General features: G+C 36.2%; 1 protein-coding gene across 3 annotated transcripts in view; it reads left to right on the top strand.

Moving 5' to 3' along the window:
* Positions 1 to 4,432: 4,432 nt before the first annotated feature.
* The window catches only part of LOC111514073 (uncharacterized), a 69,671-nt gene continuing 46,838 nt past the window's right edge, over positions 4,433 to 27,265 (top strand). Inside the window, exons 1-2 of one of the 3 annotated variants that reach the window (XM_074177503.1) lie at positions 4,433 to 4,578; positions 7,344 to 7,618. In XM_074177503.1, the coding sequence (XP_074033604.1) occupies positions 7,476 to 7,618 (143 nt within the window). In that variant the 5' untranslated portion in view covers positions 4,433 to 4,578; positions 7,344 to 7,475. Of the gene's footprint in view, positions 4,579 to 7,053; positions 7,619 to 18,473; positions 19,250 to 27,265 lie in introns of those variants that run through there. The other 2 variants (XM_074177502.1, XM_074177504.1) reach the window with 2 other exon arrangements.

The following is a 27,265-nucleotide window of genomic DNA, read 5'->3' as shown; positions in this document are numbered from 1 at the left end:
ATGGTTGTTTTTGGCCAAAAAATACGAACAATCAATGTCGAGTGGAGGGTACATTATCGTTTACCGTACGGCCATGTGGCAAGATCTCCTGATACACTACGCCACGCTAATCGAAGAAAACACTGATGAAAACCTTGTTTGATCGAACTTGGCTCTTCTATTGGAACGATTGGACTTTGGTTTCGATGTCATAACCATATACCCACGGTTCGTCACCAATTTGAGCAAATTTGGATCGTCGTTGACGTCATTCAATAATTCCTGTGCGATGCTCAGGCTCATGCATTATAGTAATTTCGAAAAACTCAAAAAAGATATGACGAGGCCTCCCACTCTGAGTTATTTCGACCTATTGAAGAGAACCTGATTAATAGCGAATGCCTGTCCTTTCGCAGCAGGTGTAGTGCTTCTCCAATTCGAATGCGACATACCAACAGTTGTTTCATTTGCAAGCAAGGGTATATCGGATACGGAACACCGCTCTTCTCAGACGGAAAAAGAAAGTCTCGCGTTGGTTTGGGCGGTCGAACGATTCTATTGTTGTAAATCATGCCCGAAAAAAAAACGCCGGCCGCCACTGGTAGCCATAAACCAATGGTGTCGCGTGAATGTACGATGTTCCCTACCACTCTAGAAGCAGTGAGAATAATGCTACCGATGTCGACGGAACTTCGGCGAAATTACTACGGCATTCGATTACGATAGTTGAAGTTTTAGTTGAAGTGTTTGTTGTATTTAAAGTGAAATAAAGTTAAGTTTGATTATTCAGTGGAGTCAATTATTGATCAACCCACGGAGAAGAATGTAACACTGTTATTTTTTAACAGGTCTAGATTTTGAAATAGTGACCGACCACAAACCATTAGAAGCGATATTCAAACCGACTTCGAAGCCTCCAGCTCGCATTGAATGCTGCGTACTACGACTACAGTCATTTAGATTTAAAATAATCTACCAAGCAGGAAAGGTAAACATCGCGAACTCTGCTTCAAGACTGTGTCTGGTATATAATATGGGGACGACCTATGAAGAAAGTGACCACCATGTATTCTCAATTGTCGAACAGAGCCCCGAATTTTCCTATGGGACAATAAAATTGTTATACCAGCGTCAAAGAGGCCCCAGGTACTTAATCTGGCACATGAAGGTCACCCAGGCTAAACGGTTATGAAACGTCAATGTATGGTGGCCTTTAATTGACAAGCAGGTCGAACAATTTGTGAAACGATGTAGGGATTGTCTATTGGTTAGCCGACCTGAAAAACCCCCACCAATTGAAGTGAAAAACATAATAAATGAATTGAAATTCAAAAAATCACCTGGACATGATGGTATAACTGCAGAAACATTGGTTTTAATGTGCGACGCCATTGTACTACCACTAACATTTATTATCAATAAATCATTAGAAAAAGGTGTCTTTCCTGAAACTTTCAAACTATCGATTGTTAAACCAATCTATAAAAATGGCGAGAGGAGTGAAGTGACAAATTACAGACCAATATCCCTTATTCCTTGCTTAGCCAAGATATTAGAAAAAGTTGTGAAAGTTAGGCTTAATAAATTTCTTTCAAAATATAAACTTTTGTCAAATTCTCAGTACGGTTTTCGTGAGGGAAAATCCACGCAAGACGCAATTGCCATTGTGTCAAACAATATTTATGACTTTCTAGATAAAAGAATTCCGTCGATTGATGTATTCCTAGACCTAGCCAAGGCATTTGATACCGTGGATCATTCCATTCTTCTGGACACACTTGAAGATTTGGGAATAAGGGGTACAGCACATTCTTTTTTCAGAGGTTATTTGAAGAACAGAAAACAGAAAGTACGAATACAAGATAGTGAAAGTGAAGAACAAGAAATCACATGTGGTGTACCCCAAGGCACGGTATTAGGGCCTGTATTGTTCTTGATATATCTGAACAATATTTTTCAATTGGAGAGAAACGGAAAGATCGTTAGCTTTGCGGATGATACCGTCATAATATATAATGACAATAATTGGTATGAACTTAAATTAAAAATTGAAAATGACCTGACAGAAATAAAATTGTGGTTTGATCATCGCTTATTGTCAATCAATTTCAACAAAACAGTTTACTTACCCTTCAGTAGCTTTGAAAATGCACTCCCCACCTTTGATATCATGATCCAAAAGAAATATAAAATAAATCAAGCCAAAAATATCAAATACCTTGGTATTGTATTAGATTGTCACTTTAAATGGGACCAACATGTGAGATTTCTGACTCAAAAGTTACGTTGTATCCTGTACAAATTCAAACAACTGACGCAATATCTCAATATCAAGCAGAAAATAATGATATATAAGATTTTAGTAGAATCTCATTTGAATTATGGAATCATTGGTTGGGGGGGTCTTTCGAAAAGTTATTACAATATACTGGAAATCTCGCAAAAACGGTTCCTCAAAATTCTTCTCAATAAGAATAGAAGATATTCTAGTGACTTGCTCTTTTGTGAAGCTGGTGTTAATGATGTTAGACAATTATATTACGTACAAGCAAATCTGAGAAAATTTATATACAGATCTAAGTTGATAATGCAAAACCATAATTACTCAACTAGGCATAAATATAATTACAAATCACCCCTTATGTATAAGTCGATCGGGCAAAAAAGCTATCCATATCTTGGGCCTAAGTTGTTTAATACATTGCCAAATGATATTAAAAATGAGGTCTGCGCACACCGTTTCAAAAAAGCTCTTAAACATTATGTACAAAATACAAGCAGAAACTATTTCCATGAAATTATAGAGAGTTAAATCAAATAGGCAATGGATTAAAATGAATAGAATAAAAAAAAAAGTGTAATAAAAGTAATGACATGTTTACCATTGAATTCTTCAATGTAGATATTTTAGTATGTTTTTGCTTTTAGATTTTAATTTTAGATCATTTTATTAGATGAACTTATACACTCTGTGTATGTATATTTCGTTTCAATTAGTAATGTCTTATGTGTTTCTTTTAAAACTTACAAACAAGTACTTGTACTTCGTAAGCTGTAAATTTATTCACCGTTAGTTTTAGAAATTTGTTTTCAAATTACAATTTTGTACTATTATCTTGAACTATTATCCTTGTGTGTGAATAAATATTATTATTATTATTATTAATGACTCAGCACATGTTCCCTAACGGTCCCTGGGAATACCAGGCCATTGATCTCATGGGACCGCTACCGAACCAAGAAAGTTCTGGTTGTTACTGATTATTTCTCACGATACCAAAACGTCAAGTTTCTGAAAACAACAACGTATTGTCACCATCAATCATCAAGAGGAACCATTTTGTCAACTTGGAATCCCGAAGTCCATTCGAGCAGACAATGGTAGACAGTTCTCTAGTAAGGAATACCAGGAGTTTTGCGAAGGAAACAATTTCCAGTAGGAACACACACCACCATATTGGCCACAAGTTAATGGAGAAGTTGAAAACATGAGTGAATCCTCGCTCAAGAGGTTACAAATACAAGACTATAAAAGTGAAATCAGAAAATTTATCATGATGCATAATGTAGTTTCCCATAGAACAACTGGAAAACCACCGTGGGAATTGATGTTCAACAGGACAAGAGACAGAATTCCCTTCGGTAATTGACATCGTTGGAGAAGAAATCGGCCAAGAAGCCCAGGATAATGACTTGACCAACAAGGTGAAAGGAAAGAAGGTGGAACACGACAAGTGAAGGAAAGTGACATTAAAATAGGGGTCCTGGAAATTTCAACATTCATCTTATTTTTTTAACAGCCCATCACATGTGTTGAAAAAGAAGGGCCTTAATGCCATACCTTGGAATTGGCCGCGGTGGTAGTGCGCCCGACTCACGATCGGAAGATCGTGGGTTCGATTCCCGCCTCCACCAGATATTTTTCTCGAGAGAATTTATCTGGTTGAAGCGGGGATGATTCTGCAACCGTGTTAGGAATCACACGTTGAAAGGTAAGACCTCCTTAGTCCTTAGCTCGCACAAGTTTCTCAACTTCTGGGAGTTGTCGTTCGTATGGGGGCGACAGCTGATTAACGGAAAAACAGATTTTGAACATCGTACTTAAGCGTTCTGAATTGGATTGAGGCTTCTTATGTTCCTAGTTCTAAGAATGAAGTCAATATGAAATTATATCTTTTGTTAAGCTGAAAATGTTTTTTCCAGTTAGAATTCCAGTTCTCACCACTTCACGTTCAAACTAATGCCCATAGAAACAGAAATGCTTGCCGCAAAAACTATCCATTATCAACGCATTTTAATTACGCTAAAATGTTCCGTTTCGTTTATTTGCTTTTTATTTTGACACGAGATAAAGTCCACATGATGTTTTGAATTGTTATCATATTTATGAGTTCGACGTGAATGACATAATAGCGTAACGAAACCAGCAGTTACCATAAACCACGGGCCACTTTTGATAAATATGAATCGAGATTTCTGGTAAATAATATGCCGCGTTTAGTAATATCGAATAGTAGTTATTTTATAGGTGTGTTGTGTGGTGTAGTGTACATTTTCAATAAACTGTACTAATCGGTGGCTTTTGTGTAAACATTATTGGTAGAGAGATACCTATTTGATACGTTTCAGCTGCCGACTTATGCAATATCTGATAAACAAATTGCATTCTACGCCCACATTTTCATTTCAAGTAATTGCTCCTGATCGTTGTTGTTAATTTTGCAATTTTAAATCATCAAAGTTCAATATGTGTTGCAAAAATCGATACCTAGCATTTTTGAGAAATGTATACGCTTGAGAGTGCAGTAAAAAATTGAAATTTTCGAAATTTTTCCAGAGATTGTCTTTCAACAACTGTTTCCTATTCATCTTCCAGTATATTCCTGTGAAATAAATGGTGATGGGTTACTTTCTTTCATTTTCGAGCATCATTTTAAATTTGTTTGTAAGGACACTCCACAAACTCTGATTCCATTCCGAATGAATCATAATTGTTCAGAATAAAGCACATTTTCCTGTCATTACTATTGTTACTTCGGAGGCATTTTTCAAAAAATGATTTGAGAGTGCGTAATGTTCCGATGACTTAAAATTATTTAATAATTGGCTAAAAAATGGAATGCAACTGGTTGATAATCCGGCGACGTGAATATAATTGTGAAGTGGCTAATAGTCCAGCAAAGTGAAACCAGTTGTGAGGTGACTAATAAAATAGTCCATCAACGTGAACTTAATTTCAGAATTGTTACTCGGCAGCATTGTTGTTGAAATTCCAATATTTCCCCTATCAAAACTGCGGAATTATGGCCTATCATCGGTTCCAGAAATAGTGCTTCATTAAAAACTTATGAATCCATCCGCAAACTCCATTCCATTGCTTAGGTAGTTCATCGACACTACTATATCGCCACTGAAGATTCCAACTGCTGTTGTGGACGAAATTTCCAAATGTACATTCTATGCCCGTAACATATTTTCATATAGTGGTTTTAATAATTATCTCACCTCATTCGTTTTTTTGTACTGATACGTACTTTGATCTTAATAGCCCTAAACGGACTTACAGTTTACCTTCTCGGAGTATTGTCGCTTTGAAACTAGCCAACATTGAAAAGACTTTATGATAAAAATAATGGGATAGTACGGAAGTGCAGAAGGGCCACATATTTTTATTATTTGTTTCTTGGAAATTACGACTTTGAATCTCGAAATTTCGACTTTTATTTCGAAATTTCGAGTTTAATCTCGTAATTCAGAAATTACGACTCCCAAGTCGAAATTTCGACTTAAATCTCGAAATTTCGAGATTGAAGTTGAAATTTCGAGTTTGAAGTTGTAATTTGGAAATTACGAGATTAAAGTCGAAATTTCGAGATTTTAAAGTCTAAATTTCGAGATTAAAGTCGAAATTTCGAGAATAAAGTCGAAATTTCGAGGTTGAAGTCGAAATTTCGAGTTTGAAGTCGTAATTTCGAAATTACGAGATTAAAGTCTAAATTTCGAGATTTTGAAGTCTAAATTTTGAGGTGAAAGTCGGAATTTCGAGTTTGAAGTCGTAATTCTGAAATTCAGAAATTAAAGTCTAAATTTCGAGATTTTAAAGTTTAAATTTCGAGATAAAAGTCGAAATTTCGCGATTAAAGTCGAAAGTTTGAGATTAAAGTCGAAATTTCGGGATTAAAGTCGAAATTTCGAGATTAAAGTCGAAATTTCGAGTTTGAAGTCGTAATTTTGAAATTCCGAGATTAAAGTCGAAATTTCGAGATTTCAAAGTCTAAATTTCGAGATAAAAGTCGAAATTTTGAGATTAAAGTCGAAATTTCGAGATTTTGAATTCCAAATTTAAAATCGAAATTTCGAGAATAAAATCGAAATTTCGAGATTGAAGTCGAAATTTCGAGTTTGAAGTCGTAATTTCGAAATTACGAGATTAAAGTCAAAATTTCGAGATTTTAAAGTCTAAATTTCGAGATGAAAGTCGAAATTTCGAGTTTGAAGTCGTAATTCTGAAATTCCGAGATTAAAGTCGAAATTTCGAGATTTTAAAGTTCAAATTTCGAGATAAAAGTAGAAATTTCGAGATTAAAGGCGAAAGTTTGAGAATACAGTCAAAATTTCGAGATTAAAGTCGAAATTTCGAGTTTGATGTCGTAATTTTGAAATTCCGAGATTAAAATCGAAATTTCGAGATTTTAAAGTCTAAATTTCGAGATAAAAGTCGAAATTTCGAGATTAAAGTCGAAAGTTTGATATAAAAGTCGAAATTTCGAGATTAAAGTAAAATTTTCGAGTTTGAAGTCGTAATTTCGAAATTCCGAGATTAAAGCCGGAATTTCGACTTTTATCTCAAAATTTCGACTTTAATCTCGAAATTTTGACTTTTATCTCGAAATTTAGACTTTAAAATCTCGAAATTTCGATTTAAATGTCGGAATTTCAAAATTACGACTTCAAACTCGAAATTTCGACTTTAATCCCTTCTGCGCTTCTCTAAAATTTTGAGATGAAAGTCAAAATTTCGAGATTGAAAGTCGTAATTTCCAAGAAACAAATTATAAAAATATGTGGCCATTCTGCGCTTCCGTAGGATAGAATTGTTTGGTTGTTTTTTCTTCTAGTACAACTGATGCCTCATTATAGTAGGTGCGCCAAAAAGTTCGTAGTCTAGCACACAGATGGCGCTACTACTACGAACTTTCCACCCCACCTGTAATTGTCATTATGAATACTCGTTTTTTATCAAAAATGTCATCTCCACATTAACTAGGCTCACTTTTCTCGTTGCTTGACCTCCACAAATTCATTTAGAATGAAAAATCATAAAGTAAACAACAGAATTATACCAAACAATAGGAATTTTGTAGGTTATCAATATTTACTATATTTAAAAAAATTATCATGCACAATCTGCATGTACTTGATAATGAATAAAGCAAAACATTGAATGAGTTTTCAAGTGTTTTTCGTCCGCGCAAGTAGAAACATCGAAAAAAACCATGGATGGTGTAATCAACGATAGTAAATCTGAAGTAATACAACGATATTACAAACCTATTCTGCGCGTAAACATAAGAAGACTCAGCGTACCTGTGCAGAAGGTTTTCAGAAGAAGCAGAAGCCGAAGGAAGAGCGATTATTGGTAAGCTTTGAATGGACAAAAAGTTCAACGGGATTTTTTCCAGAGACCGTCTAGGTCTTACAGTTTGGTCGGCAACAGTCATCTACTTTTTATTGTTCCTGACACACAGTTCCCTTATTGAGCTTCATCATGCGCTTTTTCTTTCGTATATTGATAGTATTTTCTAAATAAACCGAAAGGGATATATTTTTTTGAGAGGTTTTGGAAAAAAAGCTATTTGGCTCTCTTTTTCTCCTTGGTCAAAGAAAATAATCTGTTAAACTTTCAAAATCAAGAAAGATTGATTTTTGACTATACAGTGTGCCCCATTTTTAATGGAAACACCCCCCTAAAATTTGAAGTTGTTAACCGAATTTAATAATTTTTTTTGAAATGTCAAGTACTAAAAGGTCTACCTTGGGACAAAATTTGAAATGTTTAATAAAGTTTCAGGGCATACTACGATATTTTTTCTTAGTCGAAAATCGGAATTTTTTATTAGCGATTTTTTATTGAAAAACTCACTACGCCACTGGAATCAGAGTGCCTCTAAACAGGTGTGACCAAAATTTCATGAAAAATTATCAACAAAGTTATGACAACTCAAAAATTCGAAAACTCACATAGCTAACAGTTACAAAAACACCCTATATCAACAGATATAGCCATGAGAATATTTTTTTTTATGATTTCAACAATAAAGTGCCGCCAGATAAAAAAAAACAAATACCTAGCGTAAATATTTTCAATGAAAATAACGGAATTGCATTTAAGTTTTCACGCAAATTAACTAAAACTTAGACCTAATATTTCAATTTAAATCTTAGTTTCCATGGAAATGATATTACAGTTGAAATTGTACGCCTTTCGGGAGATGACGGTTAGAAGTGCTAGAGAGCTTTGTAGAGTATTCAATGAGAGACATCCAGATCGTCCTCGTATTAGCTGCGGTACGGTAAATAAAATAAATAAAATAATCAATGAAACTGGTGCAGTATCAAAAATGATGTTAAAAAGTAATCCTGTACAAAGACGAAACAGGAATAACAGGAATGATCAAATCATTTTAGATTATTTCGGAAATAATCCTAATGCCAGTATAAGGAATGCCACTTAAGATTTGAATATTCTACGAGAAACTATTCGGAGATGTCTCAAGGCGAAGAATATTAAACCTTTCAAGCCAAAATTTTTACACACACTTCAAGACGGCGACGAAGCAAGACGCCAGGAATATTGTTTATGGGCCCAAGGGGAATATTTAAACAATAGAAATTTCCTAAAAAATATTTTATATACCGACGAAGCCACTTTCACTACAAATGGAGTAATGTCATCACAGAATTGTCGCTATTGGGCAGCGGATAATCCTAAATGGGTAATAAACTGTAAAAGCCAGTATTCCTAAAAAATCAACGTCTGGTGTGGAATATTGAACGAACGAATCATTGGTCCTTTCTTTTTTGAGGAAAACATTAATGCGCAGAGGTTTCTAGAATTTTTAAACACAGAGTTTTGGGATGCTATTCACGAGCTGCCAATCAATGAACGATCAAATTTAATTGTCCAGTTAGATGGGTGTTCAGTTCATTATGCCAGAGCTGTGAGGCAATGGCTTAACTAACATTTTCCAAACCGATGGATAGGCCGTGGTAGTCCGTTTATAGAGTGGCCACCCAGATCTCCAGATCTCACAGTTTTTGACTTTTTCCTCTGGGGACTTCTCATACAAAAGATTAACAAAAACCGCTCAAGAGATAGAAATGAACTTTGTGCAAGAATTCGACAGTTGAATTGTGTGAATGTAATTCCGTTATTTTCATTAAAAATATTTACGCTATTTGTTTTTTTTTTCATTTGGCGGCACTTTATTGTTGAAATCATAAAAAAATGATATATTGTGACTGTTAGCTGTGTGAGTTTTTGAATTTTTGAGTTGTCATAACTTTGTTAATAATGAACATTTTTTCATGAAATTTTGGTCACACCGATTTAGAGGCACTCTGAATCCAGTGGCGTAGTGATTTTTTTCAAAATCGCTAATAAAAAATCCCAATTTTCGACTAAGAAAAAATATCGTGGTATGCCCTGAAACTTTAATAAACATTTAAAATTTTGTCCCAAGGTAGACCTTTTAGTACTTGACATTAAAAAAAATTATTAAAATCGATTTACAACTTCAAATTTAAGGGGGGTGTTTCCATTGAAAATGGGTCACACTGTAGTTCTGATTTCTGTTAATATTTTAGTCTGATACATACTTATTAAATTCGACTCCAACAGTCATGTCTTCTTCGATTTTTTCTTCGTCTTCTTCTTCCTGGCTGTTCATACATTCGAGTGAAACTAACCCCAACAATTAGCACACCGTTGCACACAGCAATCTTACTCTTCTACAGACACATTTAGCACAGATTTCAACAGATTTTTTTAATAGATTGCCTAGTCATGTCTGAATTTGATAATTCACTCTATACAAGTGTTGATGAGCAAAAGCCAATGTTGGAATCAAATAATTATTTTTGAAGCTCCATAAACAGCACGGAGAAAACGAATTCCTTTTGTGATTATCATTTGAGGAAAAGAGTAAATTTTTTCAAATACTTCAGCGCAGTCAATTGATAGGAAGGACTATTCTGATCATTTTCATATTGATTTTAATTTAAGAGCCAACAGGCTGAAACAGCTGTCTACCGGTGGCTCTTAGATTGAAATCAATATGGGAGTGATCAGAATAGTACTTATCTATGTATCTTTTGATTTTCATGGAATTATTTTCCAACAGCTTGACTGCATTAACCTTTCTCGACTTCATATCATTTCTAGAAACATGTGGATTCGTTTTCCGATGGCATTCCAGGTTAACTTCCCAAATTCCTGCTACCGCAGTTGTCGGTTGATTGGTCAAACCACCACCACTGGCATAAAAACTTGGCAAGTTGACTTGGGTGTCACGCCAATAGGTGGTTCCACTTATGTCTCGCTTGCGTTCACGCAGTTATTTTCATCAAGTCTTCTCTTGGTTATTCACATTTTGTCTTTTTAGTCAGGGAAGCTATAGATTACGCTGTAGACGACCCCTCCCGATATAGAAGGCCCCGACACTCTGTCGCATGAGGCCCCTATGTCCTCAGTTAACGGATGAATAATATCTTCATCCATCTCACCCCAGCCAGGTAGGGGTATACAGCGAAGGGCGGTATGGATGTCTCAGGACTTTCATGCCACCAATAAACACCAGTCGTAGCCCGTTTGTCTTTCTGACAAACACCAGTTGTCAGGACATTTCAGGTTAGAGTAGAGGGATCTCTGTCTGATAACATAGAGACCCTTGCTGGAGTGCCACAAGGGGCCGTGCTCTCTCCGACGTTGTACTCACTTTACACCAGTGACCTTCCGAGGCCCGAGCGTTTGAAGATATCTCTGTCCGCCGATGACACGGCTCTCCTCTCATCTTCCATGGGTCGGGAGCTCGGTGTCGTCTATATGCAACGTGCATTGGAGCGCTGGTACCTTGATTGGAAGATCCGAGTGAACCCGGATAAGACTCAGGCATTAACCATGGGAAGACTGAAATCTTCTCCGGCTAGACAAGTGAGAATCTCTGGAAGGGATATTAACTGGCAAGCGCGGGTAAAGTACCTCGGCCTTCTAATAGACCGTAGGCTCACTTGGAACCCGCACATAACGAGCGTCAAACCAAAGATCGAGAGTCGGATATCACGTCTGTACCCTCTGATCAACAGAAAATCTAAAATGAGTCTCAAAAACAAAATTACCATCTATAATACGATGTTCAAGCCTGTCATCATGTATGCTTCAGGCGTCTGGGGACAAGCGGCGAAATCTAATATCACCATTCTGGAGGTATTGCAAAGCAAGCTAATAAGAATGATTGTGAATGCTTCTTGGTTCGTGCGGAATGAAGTCATCTGCAGAGATTTGCAGCTGCCTTCCATTCGGCAGTCCATTCAGTCGAGAAATCAGAGAGTTTTTGATGGTGCAGAAACCCATGAAAACCCATTAGTCAGGGAAGCTATGGATTATACTGTAGACGACCCCTCCCGATATAGAAGGCCCCGACACTCTGTCGAACGAGGCCCCTATATCTTCCGTTGAAAGATGAACAACGTTTTCATCCAATTCACCCCAGCCAGGCAGGGGTACACCGTGAAGGGCGGACCTGATGTCTGAGGACACTCATGCCGCCATTCCATTAACACCCACATCAGTCATGACCCGTTTGTCCTTCTGGCAAACATCAGTCCAAAGGGTAAGGAAGCCAGGCTCCAACCTGTCTAAATTCTAGATGAGTTCCACCTTGTCTTCAATCGAAGACCGCCTTCCCGGTACTGACGATGCCCGATAGGCTGAAACAACTGTCTACTGGTGACTCTTAGATTGAAATCAATATGGGAGTGATCAGAATATTATTCATCTATTTGTCCTTTGATTTTTATGGAATTATTTTCCAGCAGCTTGACTGCATCAACCTTTCTCGAGTTCATATCATTTCTAGAAACATGTGGATTCATTTTCCGATGGCATTCCAGAATAGCTTCTCAAATTTCTGCTACCGCAGTTATCGGTTGATTGGTCAAACCACTAACACTGACATAAAAACTTGGCAAGTTGACTTGGGTGTCACACCAATAGGTGGTTCCACTTATGTCTCGCTTGCGTTTAGGCAGTTATTTTTATCTACTACTTTTCTAGCTTATTCACATTTTGTCTTCAATAGAGAGCCCCCTGCCCGATACTGACGATGCTCAATAGGCTGAAACAGCTGTCTACCGGTGGCTCTTACATTGAAATCAATATGGGAATATCATTTTCACTTATATTAGGTGCCTGACTATCTATATATGTAGCATTTATGTGCATATCATGTAGACTGTAAATCCTTCACCTTTTAGCATGCATATATCTTAGGAACGGTAATTCTAAAGGAAAAAAATGAGAACAATTCCTGGATATAAATTCATGATGTCCAATTTTTATTCAGACTGTTATTTTATAAAACTCAGCGTTTTCGAGACAAATCCAAAAAAACTAAAAAAAAACAAGAATTTCTTTACCACCCATGGGATCTATGACGACTTATAGTTCTCCATTTCTTTTGGTGTACCCATAGTCTCTACCAAAATTCAGCTCTTTCGGAGTTCTTGTTATTTGATCACTTTTTTGTCTACTTTGACCGGGTCAAGCTGTTTTCATAACATCATTGTCTCCGCCATTGCATCTAGTAATTTTATGGGTATTCAGCACATCTGTGATCGCCATTAAAATGTTTTCATACCTTAGCTTTCAACTTCTTCACCCTCCAATCAGTAAAATATCAACCCGAAAGGTTTGATATATTGTTATTTATTATCGAATTTACGACAAAGTTCGTTTGCAATTGCCGTCATTCCCCCTTGTATCCGCCCTTGATATTTCTGCAATTCAATTAAGATGATTTCGTTCTTTTTTGTCATTTATCAAATGTTAGATAGGTTTATCTGTTATTTTTTAGGTGATCTTAATAAAACTAAGCAAAATTGCATTTGCAGAGCAAGGTTATCAGATTTAAGAAAATGTCTCTGAAAATAACATATTTATGAGGACCACGTGAAAGCACTCATCATTCATAAGTTTGTCTTCATTCTCCAAATCGTCCATTAAAATTCCACTCTAGCCGAATGGTCAAGGCAATCGAGCAGTAAACAGCAACGATTAACAGTTGAAATGTATGCAAATGCCGTTGCACATAAAGGACATTACTTGAAGGAAATGAATCGGTCAACTTACGATAATCTTCCGTCGATGGAATGAGCAAATCAACAAAAATTACAGATAGCTACTGAAGAATTGTCAGCAATGGCGTAGAAAAAAATTGATCCAGGTTTAGGGCAGAACTCAAAACAATAGAATAGGCTTTTCTGTTCTTGTTTTGGCTGGAACATTATACACACACTTATATAAACACTTGTTTATCAAAGACAGTGGCGTAACAGTGGTTAGTTGAGAAAGACAGATAAGTAGTTATTCCACTGCATTCATTTACAAATTGTCCGACACAGAAGCATATTTCCAATATACTTCTACACACATCGGAAAAGTCTAGGGATATTTTTAAAAATGGCAATAATTTTTTTTTAGATCGCTTTAGGGAAAAAAAGTTGACGGGTGATTATTAAACGAATGTAACTTACAACAAAATTTATTAAATGGTCAAAAATACTGAGTGCGCATATAGGCAAAACTAAAAAAAAATATGGCTCTTCTTTGGCACCCCGAAAAAAATCATAATACAAAAAAAATTGGAATCAGTACAAAGTATGGCCTCCACGCTGGTTTATTACGGCCCTACATCTATCGTGCATCGACAAAATGAGATTGTCAATGTCTTGTTGAGGTACATTTGCCCATTCAGCGATTAAAAGCTCTCTCAATTGAAACGTTGTGTGAATGTTCCCCATATGCGAAGTAATTCTTTGTTGAAGCATGTCCCACACATGCTCGATGGGATTCAGGTCCGGTGATTGTGCTGGCCATGGCAATACATCAACTCCTTCGTTGGTGAGCCAGTCAGTCACTAGACGCGCGACATGTGGACGAGCATTATCGTGCATTAGGTGGGAGTTTTCACCAACAGCACCAGCAAACGGACGGACGATAGGTAGAAGAATGGTGTCGAGGTACTGTCGAGCTGTGAGGGAGCGATTTGGAAAAACGAGATCGGTTCTGCCGCCGATCATGATTCCGCCTTATAGCATTACTGTACCACCTCTGTATGTGTGGACTTCCTGGACGTGTCTTAAACGTTCATTATATCCAGGTCGTCTCCACAGTCTTACTCGACGAGAATCTGGATGAAATCCAAATCTGGATTCGTCTGTAAACAAAACTGTGGCCCAATCATTTGCATCCCAGTTTTGATGTTCTTGACACCACTCTAATCTTCTACCGCGATTGCCTCTCGACAAAGGTGGACATCTAAGTGGCCTTCTGTTGTGGAGATCTGCTTCATGCAGTCGATTTCTGACAGTATCACGACCAATGGTTACCTGGTGCGTCTGCTGCAACACGTTAACCAACTCAGGTGCTGTGATTGTCGGTTGTCTTCTTGCGGTTAAGACCAAAAATCGGTCTTGAACTGCAGTTGTAGCGCGTCCTCGCCCTGGATGTTGTTCGGCTGGACTGCCAGTTTCACGGAAACGCCGCCACAATCGACTGATAACACTTTGGGAGACCCCCAAACGAAGAGCTACACCATTTTGTCGCATGCCACCTTGAACAAGCCCTACAGCTCTATTCATCTCAGCCAATGGTAAGTGATGGCGTTCCATGTCAAAGCACAATATTTCCAGTTCAATTGCTGAGCAAGAACTGCATAGAATGTACAAACTCGACACTTTCAGATTATTCAAATCTGCATAGCAGATCAGGGTAATCACAGTTTCTTGATTAGTGTTTAGTGTTTCTTGATAATATTTGTTATTTGTGTATAAAACAGGCAGTATTATATTATAGCAGTGCTTTTTGGTAATATTTTCAATGTGTTTTTAAAATGTTTTCTTTCAATTTCAAGATGTTTTCAGGTTTGCACTTTTCGGTAAGTTTTTTATTTCATTTATTATGGATAAGTTGGACGAAATTAAAAAATCTGACGATATAGTCGATTGGTTGCTGACAAATAATTTTAAGTCTTTATCTTATGATAATAAATTTTACATTATTGAAACTCTGGGAAGGCCTCAACCAAATTTGATTTCAATTAAATCGTCAGATAATCGACAAAATCGTGGATTTAATATTAGTTGGTACGATAAATGCGATTGGTTAACCGGAATGAGAAAAACTTTTTTGTTGGCCCTGTGTTTTATTTTCCGTACAAACCGAATACCAAACGTTGTCTAGAATAGGATACTCCGATTTAAAAAATTTACCTCGTGTTATGGGCCAAATATGATTCACAATTTGGCACTTTTTTAAACGGTAGCGTTTTTTCGGGCACCTCAAAAACTATCCAAAATGAGCTTATTATAGACAGTGTGGCATACATTATTAAGGAAAATATAAGCAAGGAGATTGAAAGTGTTTCTTTTTTTGCATGGGAAATTGATGAAACTACCGACATTACGTGTACATCACAACTTTCAATCGTTTTTAGATATGTCAAAGATGGTAATGTGATATAACGTTTTATGAGTTCTCATGATGTTTCATCTGGGCGCACAGCTGACGATTTGTTCAATTTTTTAATTCGTACGTGTGACATCTATAACTTTAGGCAAACCTATGATGGGGCTGCCGTCATGGCCGGCCATTTAAATGGTTTACAAACTAAAATAAAGTCCAAAGTCCATATCTCCACATGCACTTTTTACGCATTGTCATGCCCATCCCTAGCTTTAGTACTAAGCAAAGCATGCAAACATACAAATTTTCGCGCCTCCGGCGGGCTTTTCTGTGTGTATATAGTCTATATAACTTAAGCCTCCCCTGTTTTCCAATGCAGGAGCCGTCACTGCTATTATTATTATTACTCAATTGAATTTTGAACTGGATGATCTAAATAAATATATGAAATGTCCTCCATGTGATTTCTGGTAGTCGCCAACCTGACGAAAACGAACAGAAATAAACCTATGATATGCGTGCCGCCCATATTTCACACTTTGGCCGTTTTCCTAGCCAATCGCCCACCATTCCAGACGACCGACGTTGCGACATTCTGCCTCATGACGAATGTGAAATTCCCTCGCGTGACGCCACAGAACTCAGCTGTGTCGCCGGCAGGTCCGCCGAAGAAGGGGAAAAGGGTCAGAGGCGCTGCGTTGCCAGATGCGAAAACATTTCATTAGATTTGCCGGATTTGATCATACATTGGAGAAATTATGACTTTCTGTTCATATTTTGGACAATCTAAAGGAAAATTGAAGTCGCATCTGATAATTTCTTCCGATAGTTCTTCACTGAGCAGCTAGCAGCTAGTCAAATTGGGCTCGTTTAATGAAAAATTCAACATTCTGTTTGCATGAGTAGTCGGCTATCATTTAAAAGTACTCTGTAATTGTAATTTTTAGTTGAACGTCACATGTATATGAATTAAAATACTGCCTCTTCAAATTCATTATTATTTTTTTTAGAATATAACTTTGGTAGACAACTTTGGTTGAACAAAACATATTTCAACAGTTATGTTTTTGACATAACTACAAAGAACTCACATACACACTACTCTAACAAAAATAAACAAAGTGCAAAACCAATATTTCGAGGTTCTAGTGGTAATTTTAATATCAACTGAAATTGCTGATATTAAGGAACAAGAGGTTTGAAATAATATTAAGGCACTGAAACCCGCTGCTTTGGGTTTCAGTGCCTTAATATGGCATTCCAGCCTAGTTTTTCAAGGCTTACTGTGACTTGTTGAAGCAACCACTGACCTTGATAATCAATCTTTCTCTGAAAGAAAATCGTTTTCCAAGCTTTCTCAAAATTGGCGGAGTTGCCCCCATACACAAAAGCGGCAATAAGAACAATATAAGAAACTACAGACCCATAACAGTCTTACTAGCTCGAGTATACAATCACGTGGACTCAGTAATAATCGACCAACAGCGTGGCTTTATTCGTAATAAATCTACCATTACCAATTTATGCGCATTTACTAACTTTGTTACGGATGGAATAAAAAATGGCTAAAATAGACGTTATATATACTGACTTGCCCAAAGCATTCGACAGAGTTAACCGCGAGGTTTTGATTCTGAAATTAAAAGCATTCGGTTTCACAAACAAAAACTTGGTTTCTTTCACTGCTATCTATCCAAAAGAATACAGTTTGTACAGTTCGTATCTTCTTTCAAATTCACCGCTACTTCGGGAGTTCCACAGGGCTCGATTTTGGGACCTCTCCTGTTCGTGTTATTTGTTAATGACATTTCTCGATATATCGAGCATTCTCAATTTCTCCTATATGCCAATGATCTCAAGCTGTTTAGAAAAATCGAAAGCTAAAAAGATTCTGATATGTTTCAAGATGATCTCAATAATCTATTTACTTACTTTTCAGTATCTGACCTATGTCTCAACGAAGCTAAATGCAGAATAATGAGTTTCACACGAAAGAAGTCACCTACTATCAAGGACTATTTCATTAGTCATACCAATTGATAGAGAATCAATGAGATGAAAGATCTTGTGATCATTTTTACTGGTGTGTTCAGTTCCTCTCGGCACATTGAATACTTAAAAATCTGAATGTTATAGAAAAATGAGCTTTGTCTTAAGATCTAGCCGTGAATTCAATCACGATACTGGTTTGTTACTCTTCAACTTCATTGTTTGTTCTAAACTGGAATATGGTTGTGTCATTTTGAATCCAAAGACCTTTTTATATTCTGGAACTATAGAAAAAGTCCAGAAACTATTATTAAGAACACTCTTTTTCCTTCGAATGCTTATATGTTTCTGAATCTTTTTACGGTCATTTTATTATTGATTGTTTTATATTGTTATATTTTATATCGATTTCAACTGTATCAATGGTACTCAATGAATACTACATGAAAGGAACTTTTAAAAAAACTGTACATCGTGTAAGTGGAAACCATTGTTTGTTGTTCAGTATAAATAAATTTCTATTCTATTCTATAATTTAGGCTGCTTTGTTTCCACCCTGAGTGAGATTACTGCTCTCAAATGTCAGTTCGTAACCATCCTTCAAAAAACCCTACGCATTGGAGCCATCTGGTTCAGTTCTGAAAAAAAAATTACTTGAATAATTAATCTCGTAATTGATTCAAAGAAAATTGTCTTCGAGAACTCAGGAAACATCCGGCAACTCTGTAGCGGCGAAAGGATCATGGTTGCCGACTGTTAGGTGTTTGTAAGCAGTCGCGCGCCGCGATCAATAAACTCTGCACATCGCGTTACATTCATAAACTACTTGATAACTTCTGTAAAGATGTTAACCCATCACTCGACGATGTCCCGTGCATTTTTTTAGACTCTGAAAGTCGGCTGTGGCTACGACCCGGTCGAATGTTGCTATTTCACCATTTTCGATTGGCATTGTCGGACGTTGTGACATGTGTATTTGTCCTATTTATATCGGCATATGAACTGATTTTGCTGAAAGAGAAGTAACTGTATAGCGAACGGACCTTCGCGTTTAAATTGAGTGACGGGTTTTTGTTGTTTTGGTGTGTCATTTATTGTTTTGTTGTGGTTTTCTGTACAGAACAAGTCGAGAAATTCAGAGGCTGGAAGTTCTAGTTACTTTAATGGACGAGTATTAATAGATACTTGGTATTTTAGAAGGGAAAAAAAGTGCCTTCACTAGTTGGTAACGATAAAGGCTGCATTTTATACACATTTTACACCGTAAATTAGTTTTGTAATCATTTATTCGAGCCAAAAAGTATTCATTTGAGGATTGTGGTTTAACCGAGACAATTTCAAAATAGGTCCCACATTGAAATGTGCCCAAAGCAAATCGCCGTTAACGACAAAATATCATAATCATAGTGCGTCGTGCATGGCAGAGTCTGTAATGTTCTGTTTCGTGCAAGGATTCGAGAACAAGGATTCTCAAAAGGTCGGAGTATCCAAAGAACCCAAACTTGTCTCCGTCAAGAACAAGTTATTAAGGAAATCTAGGTAAGACGTTATAATAAATTGGTGACACCCGTTTCAACACAAACACTGACCGATGAATGATCGTGCTGGTTCATTTGCATATTTTTGCATATCGAAGTCTGGTTTGCCTGAAATTCGAGTCTAAGCAGTGTCTAGAAAACCGGTAACGGCGGACTTGATATAATTACAATGTTGGGAAAACCATAGAGTGGGGACATCTAGATTTTAAAAACCGAACGTCAAACTCTAGGAATATTTTATTATTATATGATTAATGTCATAAGAAACAACTTTTAAAGAAGGAAACCCTAACAAATAATGTAATTCTTGAACGTACGCCTATGGCCTGCTGAATAACCTGTAGCCTATTATTCTAGCAGTAGCAGGTAAATACATTATATGATAATATGGGTAAGGTGCAAAATTTTATATCTAAACCACAGATTAAATATCTGTGTCTAAACAAAAGAAAACAATGTAAATTAAGCTGAAATATGGCCGTCGTACGATAAGTACACTACGATAAGCACGCCTCACGATAAGCACACTACGATAAGCACACGTACCAAAATATGCACACACATTTTTTTCTGAGAATTCACTCTACGTTTGAATCGACAGAGGTATATTGCCGGTTCAGAAATGAGAGAGACTACAGCAGTATTTCTATGTATATGTTTTAGTGCCATAGGCGTACTGCATTCAAATTATATACTCTCAACGAATTGAATAAATGAATTTATACGACGAAAATACAATATTTATTCTTGAAAAATATCATTCATAACAAACAAAATAAGAAATCTACTATGACAAATGTTGAAATACGTCCAGTAGTAACCAAGACATTTTCCAAAAAATAGGTATTTAGTTGAAGGGGATTGAAAAAACATTTTTTTTTGAAGTCGGTATAAATAGATATTCCTTTGAATTATACTGTCAACAGACACATCGCACCCATCAATAAGACCGACTTGGTTTTTTAGCGGGGTTATTCGTGATATTCTTCAGTTTACTTCGAGAGCGCGTTGAATAAACAGCTATACAACATGGAAACTAGTTGTTCGGGAATCTATTTGTATACGTATCTGGTGATGTTTCGAATACTTTATCCATCTTCATTATCATACCGATGATCAATTTGATATCATCATTGTCAATGATAATAATAATTTACATCAAAAGACGAATCATAACTACAAATTATAATGTTTTGATTTAAATAGGATGGATAAAGAAAATGGATAGAGTCTTCGAAACGTCACCAGATGATACATATTTCTTTTAATATTATTTTTTTTTAAATTCAAGTAAATGACAAACTTGATTTTTTTTCCCAAAAAGCTAATTTATCAAGTGCAGTAACTTTTTGCCCTTCCTACATTTATATTTATTTGTATCTTCTCATCATACAGAATATATCAATGGAAAATTTATATTAATACCCCCAGTCCGACGCCCATTAATATTATCTTAAACGTAATATCAGAAAAAACATCGAGCGGTTCTTTTGGCGGTATTTTAGCATTCTTTGTCGGTGTTCTCTCGTTCTTTGTCGCATATCCCTATTTTAATGGCTCGTTAGCGGCATCCTCAAGGGATATAGAGGGTAGACATATCTCAATGATTTTGTGGGCGAATTGCAGTGCTATTTGCTTAGACGACTATGTTGCTTTCTTTGATGTAGCGACATGTTTGCATTCTTGAAATTCTTTTACTCTCAGACAATACTGAAGGAACCAACAGTTTATTGTATGATTTTCACTTCAAAGGGTTTTACAAAAACCGCGACACGTGTTTCCCTATTCAATAGCTTTCTCAAGAATAAACTAAAAGTTACTTCTAAATTACAACCATTCTATACTCTAACCCAGCGTTTCCCAAACTTTTCTGCCCGGGGACCCACCTTCATTGTGGAATTTTTTTCGCGACCCATACATTGAATAATATTAAGTATAATTATTATTACTAATAATATTTTTATTATTATCATCGTGAAAATTCGCTATTGAGGAATACAACTCTTAAAGAAAATGGTAAGGATGATATAATTGAAGATAAAATACAGTACGAAAATAGACTAATATTTCAGAATCTTAAAACTAAACAAAAACAAAAAAAGAGACTTGTGTAATTAATGCGACTTGTGGAGCTGCTGCTTTCGATTTACAGGAGATTATATATCTGGATTGAAAGTTAAAAACTTTAAATGCCGGTCACTTTTCACACAAAGCGTATTTCTATATTTATTCATTAAATATACCAAAGTGGAGAATGCCCTCTCACACAAATATGTGGTTGAAAACCCTATCAGCTCTATTAAGGCTTTGTTCGAAAGAACTGGATACTCTCCTCTGGCCTTTATACAAAATGGGAAAACAATTCAAAATTATTAAGTGTTTTTAATCTGTTCCCGCGACCCACAGTTTGGGAACCACTGCAGTATGGTGATATTCGTATCATCTCCAAACCAGACACTCTATTTAGTCTTTCCACTTGCAGTTTTCAAACTGAAATTCCATTTTTCTACACTCTCTCAATTGAAATACCTGCAGGAATGATAGGTCGATAATTCTTTTACCAAAAATAGCCATTATCTTTTTTGATATTTTCATTAGATAAGGTAGGTATCATATTCCAAACATAACGTTATCTCATACAATTAATGTGAAATATATGTCTAGTTATCGAGATAAAAGGATTGTTAAGTCATTTTTCGCACCTGAATGATTTTTCTTATTGTTTTATTGGTTTTCTGGCTCACCTATGATAAAACCCTGTCTACTGAGGAGGGGTTATTAGAAACCATGAGAGTATCGAAAAAAGTTGTTCAATTCAGAGTATTTTTGAAAGATGTTTTATAACTTAGCCCGTCATTTAGCAAATTCCTATTATTTTCGGTGGTATTCGAGAAGAACCAAAAATTGCTAATTTTGTTCAAATTTTTTTCTAATGTGATTCAAAAAGATATTTGAAAACAAAAAGCACTTTCTCCTTGCCAATTTTCAAACTGTGCACAGATTTTCATAGACGTTTCGTCTCCGAGAAACCATCACCCATTTTAATTTGTTATATGGACTGTTTTAGACTTTCAGATCCCACTCCACTTTTGCCGTCTTTCAGTCGACCAATCGGAAGCTACATTCACTCGTTGCGCCCTCTGGAGGATGTTTGTTGCGATACACCTCAGATGATAATATTGATTTCACCGGAAATTATTTCACGATTTATAAAATTGTTGTATATGAAGGGTTTGGAAATAGAAAAAAACAACGTTTTGACGCTTTGTAGACGTGTTTGATGCTCTGTAGATGATTTTTGACCAGCACCCATTATCTATATTTTCAATATCATCCCGATTGTACTTGTGATGTACTGTTTGGAACCTTTGGTGTAGTAATGAATATTACTGGAGTTCTTTTTCCCAACACCGAATCGTTATTTTTACACCTCTACACGTGTTTCGATCACCAAGTGATCATTTTCAAGAGGAAGATAAAACTAAAAACTACTCAAAACTAAAGCTACTTATTCTAATCAGGTACATCATACAGGTAGGTAATCAGTAATACCACCCATACAAGTCTACCACCCTAAATTAATTTAACAATTGGCCTTTCTATTATTTTACAATATGTCCTTATGTATGTTTAAATGTTACAGCTATATATAGAACAATTTTCAGCTATATAAAGTTAGTGTCACAATATTGCCTATCTAAATATATTTACAAAGTGTCTTTTTGTAGTAATCAGTAAACCCAACAATATTATTTCAACAAGCTATATAGTATGCTATTTGGTATTGGTCCGTTATCGTTATTCATGATATTATTATGTTTACTTATTTCTACACTCTCATAGGCATCTAGTTGCCTGTTGTTGTTAACTTGTCTAACTAATCTTAAAGAACTGAAGTCTATGGAATGGTTTTGTTGCAAAATATGATGGGCGACTGCTGATTTTTCAGGTCTTCCATATTTTAAGTGTGCTATGTGTTCCTTATATCTCACTTTAATAGATCTTTTTGTCTGTCCATAATATTTTGCATCGCAGTCCTTACATTCAATTTCGTAAATTCCAGACTTTTCCGAATTCTCGACTTTGTCTTTTGGACTTCCCAAAAGGCTCTGCAGTGTATGACTTGTTTTAAAACCCACCTTCATACCTAGTTCCCTGAAAATCTTTCCAAAGTTCTTCGTATATTGGTGGTATGGAACTGAGATGTATTTATCTTGGTTTTTGTCCTTTCTGAAAGTCGAGATTTCGTTCATTCTTAACCTAAACTTCTTTTTCCTAATTATGTAATCTACAATACCCCTCGGGAAACCGTTAGTGGCTGCTATTTCCTGTATTGTACGTTTTTCTTTTGTGAACCTATCATGTGTTAGAGGGAAAGTCAAAAGACGATGTACCAAAAAATTCAACCCAGCACGTTTGTGCTGTCCACAGTGATGTGAACTGTCAGGAATATACCTGTACGTGCTTGTTTCTTTTCTAAATATATCGTATTCTAACCCTCCATCTTTGCTCCTCATTACCAAAACGTCAAGAAATGGTAGTTGTCCCTTATTTTCTAATTCATACGTGAATTTTATTGATAGACATGATCGATTGCATGATCAATGCGCAATCGCGATAATATGTAATGGGTGTTGGTCATGCAATCGGGATAATATTGAAAATATGGATAATGGGTGCTGGTCAAAAATCATCTACAGAGCATCAAACACATCTACAAAGCAGCAAAACGATGTTTTTTCTATTTCCAATTATTTTTGACCATCACCCAGTATCTATATTTTCAAAATTATCCCAATTGCATGACTAACACCCATTCAATATTATCTCGATCGCGCAATGGTCATGCAATCGGGATAAACAGGATATCATTTTCAGTGAATTGAAAAACAATCAATATTAGCATCTGAGGTGTATCGCAACAAACATCCTCCAGAGGGCGCAACGAGTGAATGTAGCTTCTGATTGGTCGACTGAATGACGGCAAAAGTGGAGGAGTGGGCTCTAAACGTTTAATGCCCAAATGGACGGCTGGCAGAGACGAGGCGCAGACTTCTGTCCCTTCCGTGTGAACTGGGCCTAAGGTCCAAAAATGGTCAGATTGGACCTGCTCAAATTTGCACGTGTTTTTCCACAAGGAATAAGCCAGAACTCTTGCAGCTATATTACTCTTAGTTATGGATTTTCATCAAGTATCGGCCAATTCCATCGTATACTTCCTTTCTGATTTCAACTTGGCTGGATCTAATATTTTGAGCTCGGTGAAGGATACTAAAAAACGACAATTCCGATGATCCTGCATTCTGTGATCTCTCGAGTATCAATTATTTAACCACAAAAACTCATCACTGATAAACGAGTCATACGAAGCGTTGCAAAATCGAATCCTTGTTACTGTCCTCGAAAAAACATGACCCGAATTTATTTCTCAGGAAAATCGGAATTCCATGATGTGAAATTTCTATGACAATTCTCCTAGGAATTATTGAAGCGAGTGTTGAAGTATGAGTAAGCCATTCGCTTTCAGCTGATGATTTCTACACTGGTCCGGCAATGATTGACCAATCGTCATCCAGGATTTCTATAATTACGTGCAGACGGTGATAATTTTTTCTGCGTAATTATATTTCCTCTTATATTTAAGTATACTCTGAAGTAAGAATCGCTGAAACGATATTGGCAGAATGCCGAAACCCAGTTGCATGAAAACCGGCCTGCTGTGCCAATAGTGAGGAATAATCCACTAAGCATACAGTGATTTATTTCACCGGGCACAGACTTGAAGTGTTTTTGATTGATTAGGAAATGAAGTCGGTGAAGAGACTGCTGACGAAGGTACTTGGAAACAAGTGCCCATGGCATCAAACTTAAATTAGGGTTTTATTATACCAGGTCTGATGATTTTTGATAAGCGCTTTGTTTCGAAGATACGGAGCTTAAAAGAATTTCCTCCTCATCGAGTCCCGAACTCTTTCAGAAAAAACCAGGATCGTTTCTGATTATATTAGTTGGTTTTTGGTATAATAATCTTCAAAATACAAATTGATATCCATTGAAAAACTTTGTATTTCATCTTTCCTCGAATTTTTATTCGGTACTTTGATGAGCTGTCACGAATGATAGGAAGCGTTGTCAGGAACTATTACACTTTTCGCATCCAAATTTGGGATCAATGTGTTTTCAAACCATTTCTCAAAAAAACTTCCATGTTCTTATGATAGTCATTATTGCAGTCCTCAAGTTTTTTCCATATAATTTCAAAGAATTCAGAACCCATCCTTTACTTTCTCCGCAATGCACATTGATTAGTCGCGATCCTTTGTTAACAGGTATGTTAGGCGTACACATTCTTGAACCATCAGTCCAACCTTTCGTAACTATGTCGTGACTGTCATTAGTGATCGACCGATATAGAAATTTTAGCCGATACCGATAATCGGCCGATACCGATATTTCAAATACCGATATATCGGTCTATCGGCCGTTAATTTTTTTCCATCGTGGTTCGTACAGTTGTACTAACATAGCTGAAACCGTAAAAACATGTACGTCCATAATTCGCATCCGTCGTAATATATCCAGTGATAAGGCACTCAATATGAGCGTTCACGCATTTAATGAGAATATCACAAATACAGCTATGTGGGTAGAACTTTACTTCATTTCAGCTCCAGCAATACTTCCATTTCGTCCTTTATCATTTTGAAATCAGAATTTTCCAAAAAATATTCCTTCCTAGAACTGTACTGTCTCGTTTGGAAATTTCTCCGTATTGCTGAATGCACGTGTTGCGCTACCGTCGTCGGACGTTTCTGCAGGTCCTAACTTGTATTTGTCTTCTGTCGTTTCATGATAATTTTAAGTTGTGTCTTATTTTAGTTGTGTTCGAAGTATAGAATAAAGTAGAGGCCAAAGTGTTTACTGTTTAACTATTTTTAAAGTATATTATTATTATAGTGTTTGTTTGAAGTAAGAAGTAAACTGAGCGGTGGAATTATTTATTATTATTGTATGTTGTGACAAAATCAAAATGCCAAAAACAAGCCCTTTATGGCAATATTTTGAAAAAATATTGAAAAACGATGAGAAAAACGAAAGTGCAATTTGCAAAATCTGCCAAAAATCTGTTTCATTGGGTGGCAAAGGAAAAACGGCCAACACTTCTAATATGAAATACCATCTGTTGAAAAACCACCCAGTAGAATATAGTCAGATAACTGATTCAGGTATGTAGCAAAAACTTGTAAAAAAAAATATGTGTATGTAAATCTTTTCACTACCTTTTTAGGTAAAGTTGCGAGCTTAGAAACAGAAACTGGAAATTGTGCCCCATCTACATCGAATCAGTCTAATATCAGAATTCAACTTCGTCAACAAAAACCACAAATAAGTATTAAAACTGCATTTGAAAATATTCGACAATGGGATATAAATTCAGAAAAGGCTAAGGAAATTCATAAATTAATTGGTGAAATGATAGCTACCGACAATCAACCATTTTCCATTTGTTCGGATACTGGTTTTACACGCTTATTAAAAAAAGGATTTCCTTTATATTCCATACCATCAGACAAATATTTGCGTGAAACTGTAGTGCCAGACATTTTTCAAAAGTGCAAATCTCGTGTACAGAAAATAATAGATGATGAGATGATCGGAAAAATGTCTCTAACATCAGATATATGGACTTGTCAACACAACAATTGTTCTTTTATATCATTGACGGCTCATTTTTGGAATAAAAATGTATCTAGTCACCGAGAGTCATTTGTTCTAGCTTGTAGAGGTTTTCCAGGCACCCATACAGGTGACACCATATCTGAGATGCTTCAAAGTCTATTAGACCAATGGAAATTGAAAAAAAGCCAAATTCACCTCTTGTTGGCAGATAACGCCTCCAATATGAAAAAAGGGATCGTCGGCGCTATAATGAAATATCAGGGTTGTTTTGTTCACACTTTACAATTAACAATAAAAGACTCCATTGATTGCCAAAGGGCAGTAATAGATGTTATTG

Source organism: Leptinotarsa decemlineata, unplaced genomic scaffold (genome assembly GCF_025532065.1).
Source record: "Leptinotarsa decemlineata unplaced genomic scaffold, Ldec_3_MD MMD2_tig00002974_RagTag_RagTag, whole genome shotgun sequence".
Lineage (NCBI taxonomy): Eukaryota > Metazoa > Arthropoda > Insecta > Coleoptera > Chrysomelidae > Leptinotarsa > Leptinotarsa decemlineata.
The sequence above is the reverse complement of the archived record's forward strand: the minus strand, read 5'-3'. Positions and strand labels throughout refer to the sequence as shown.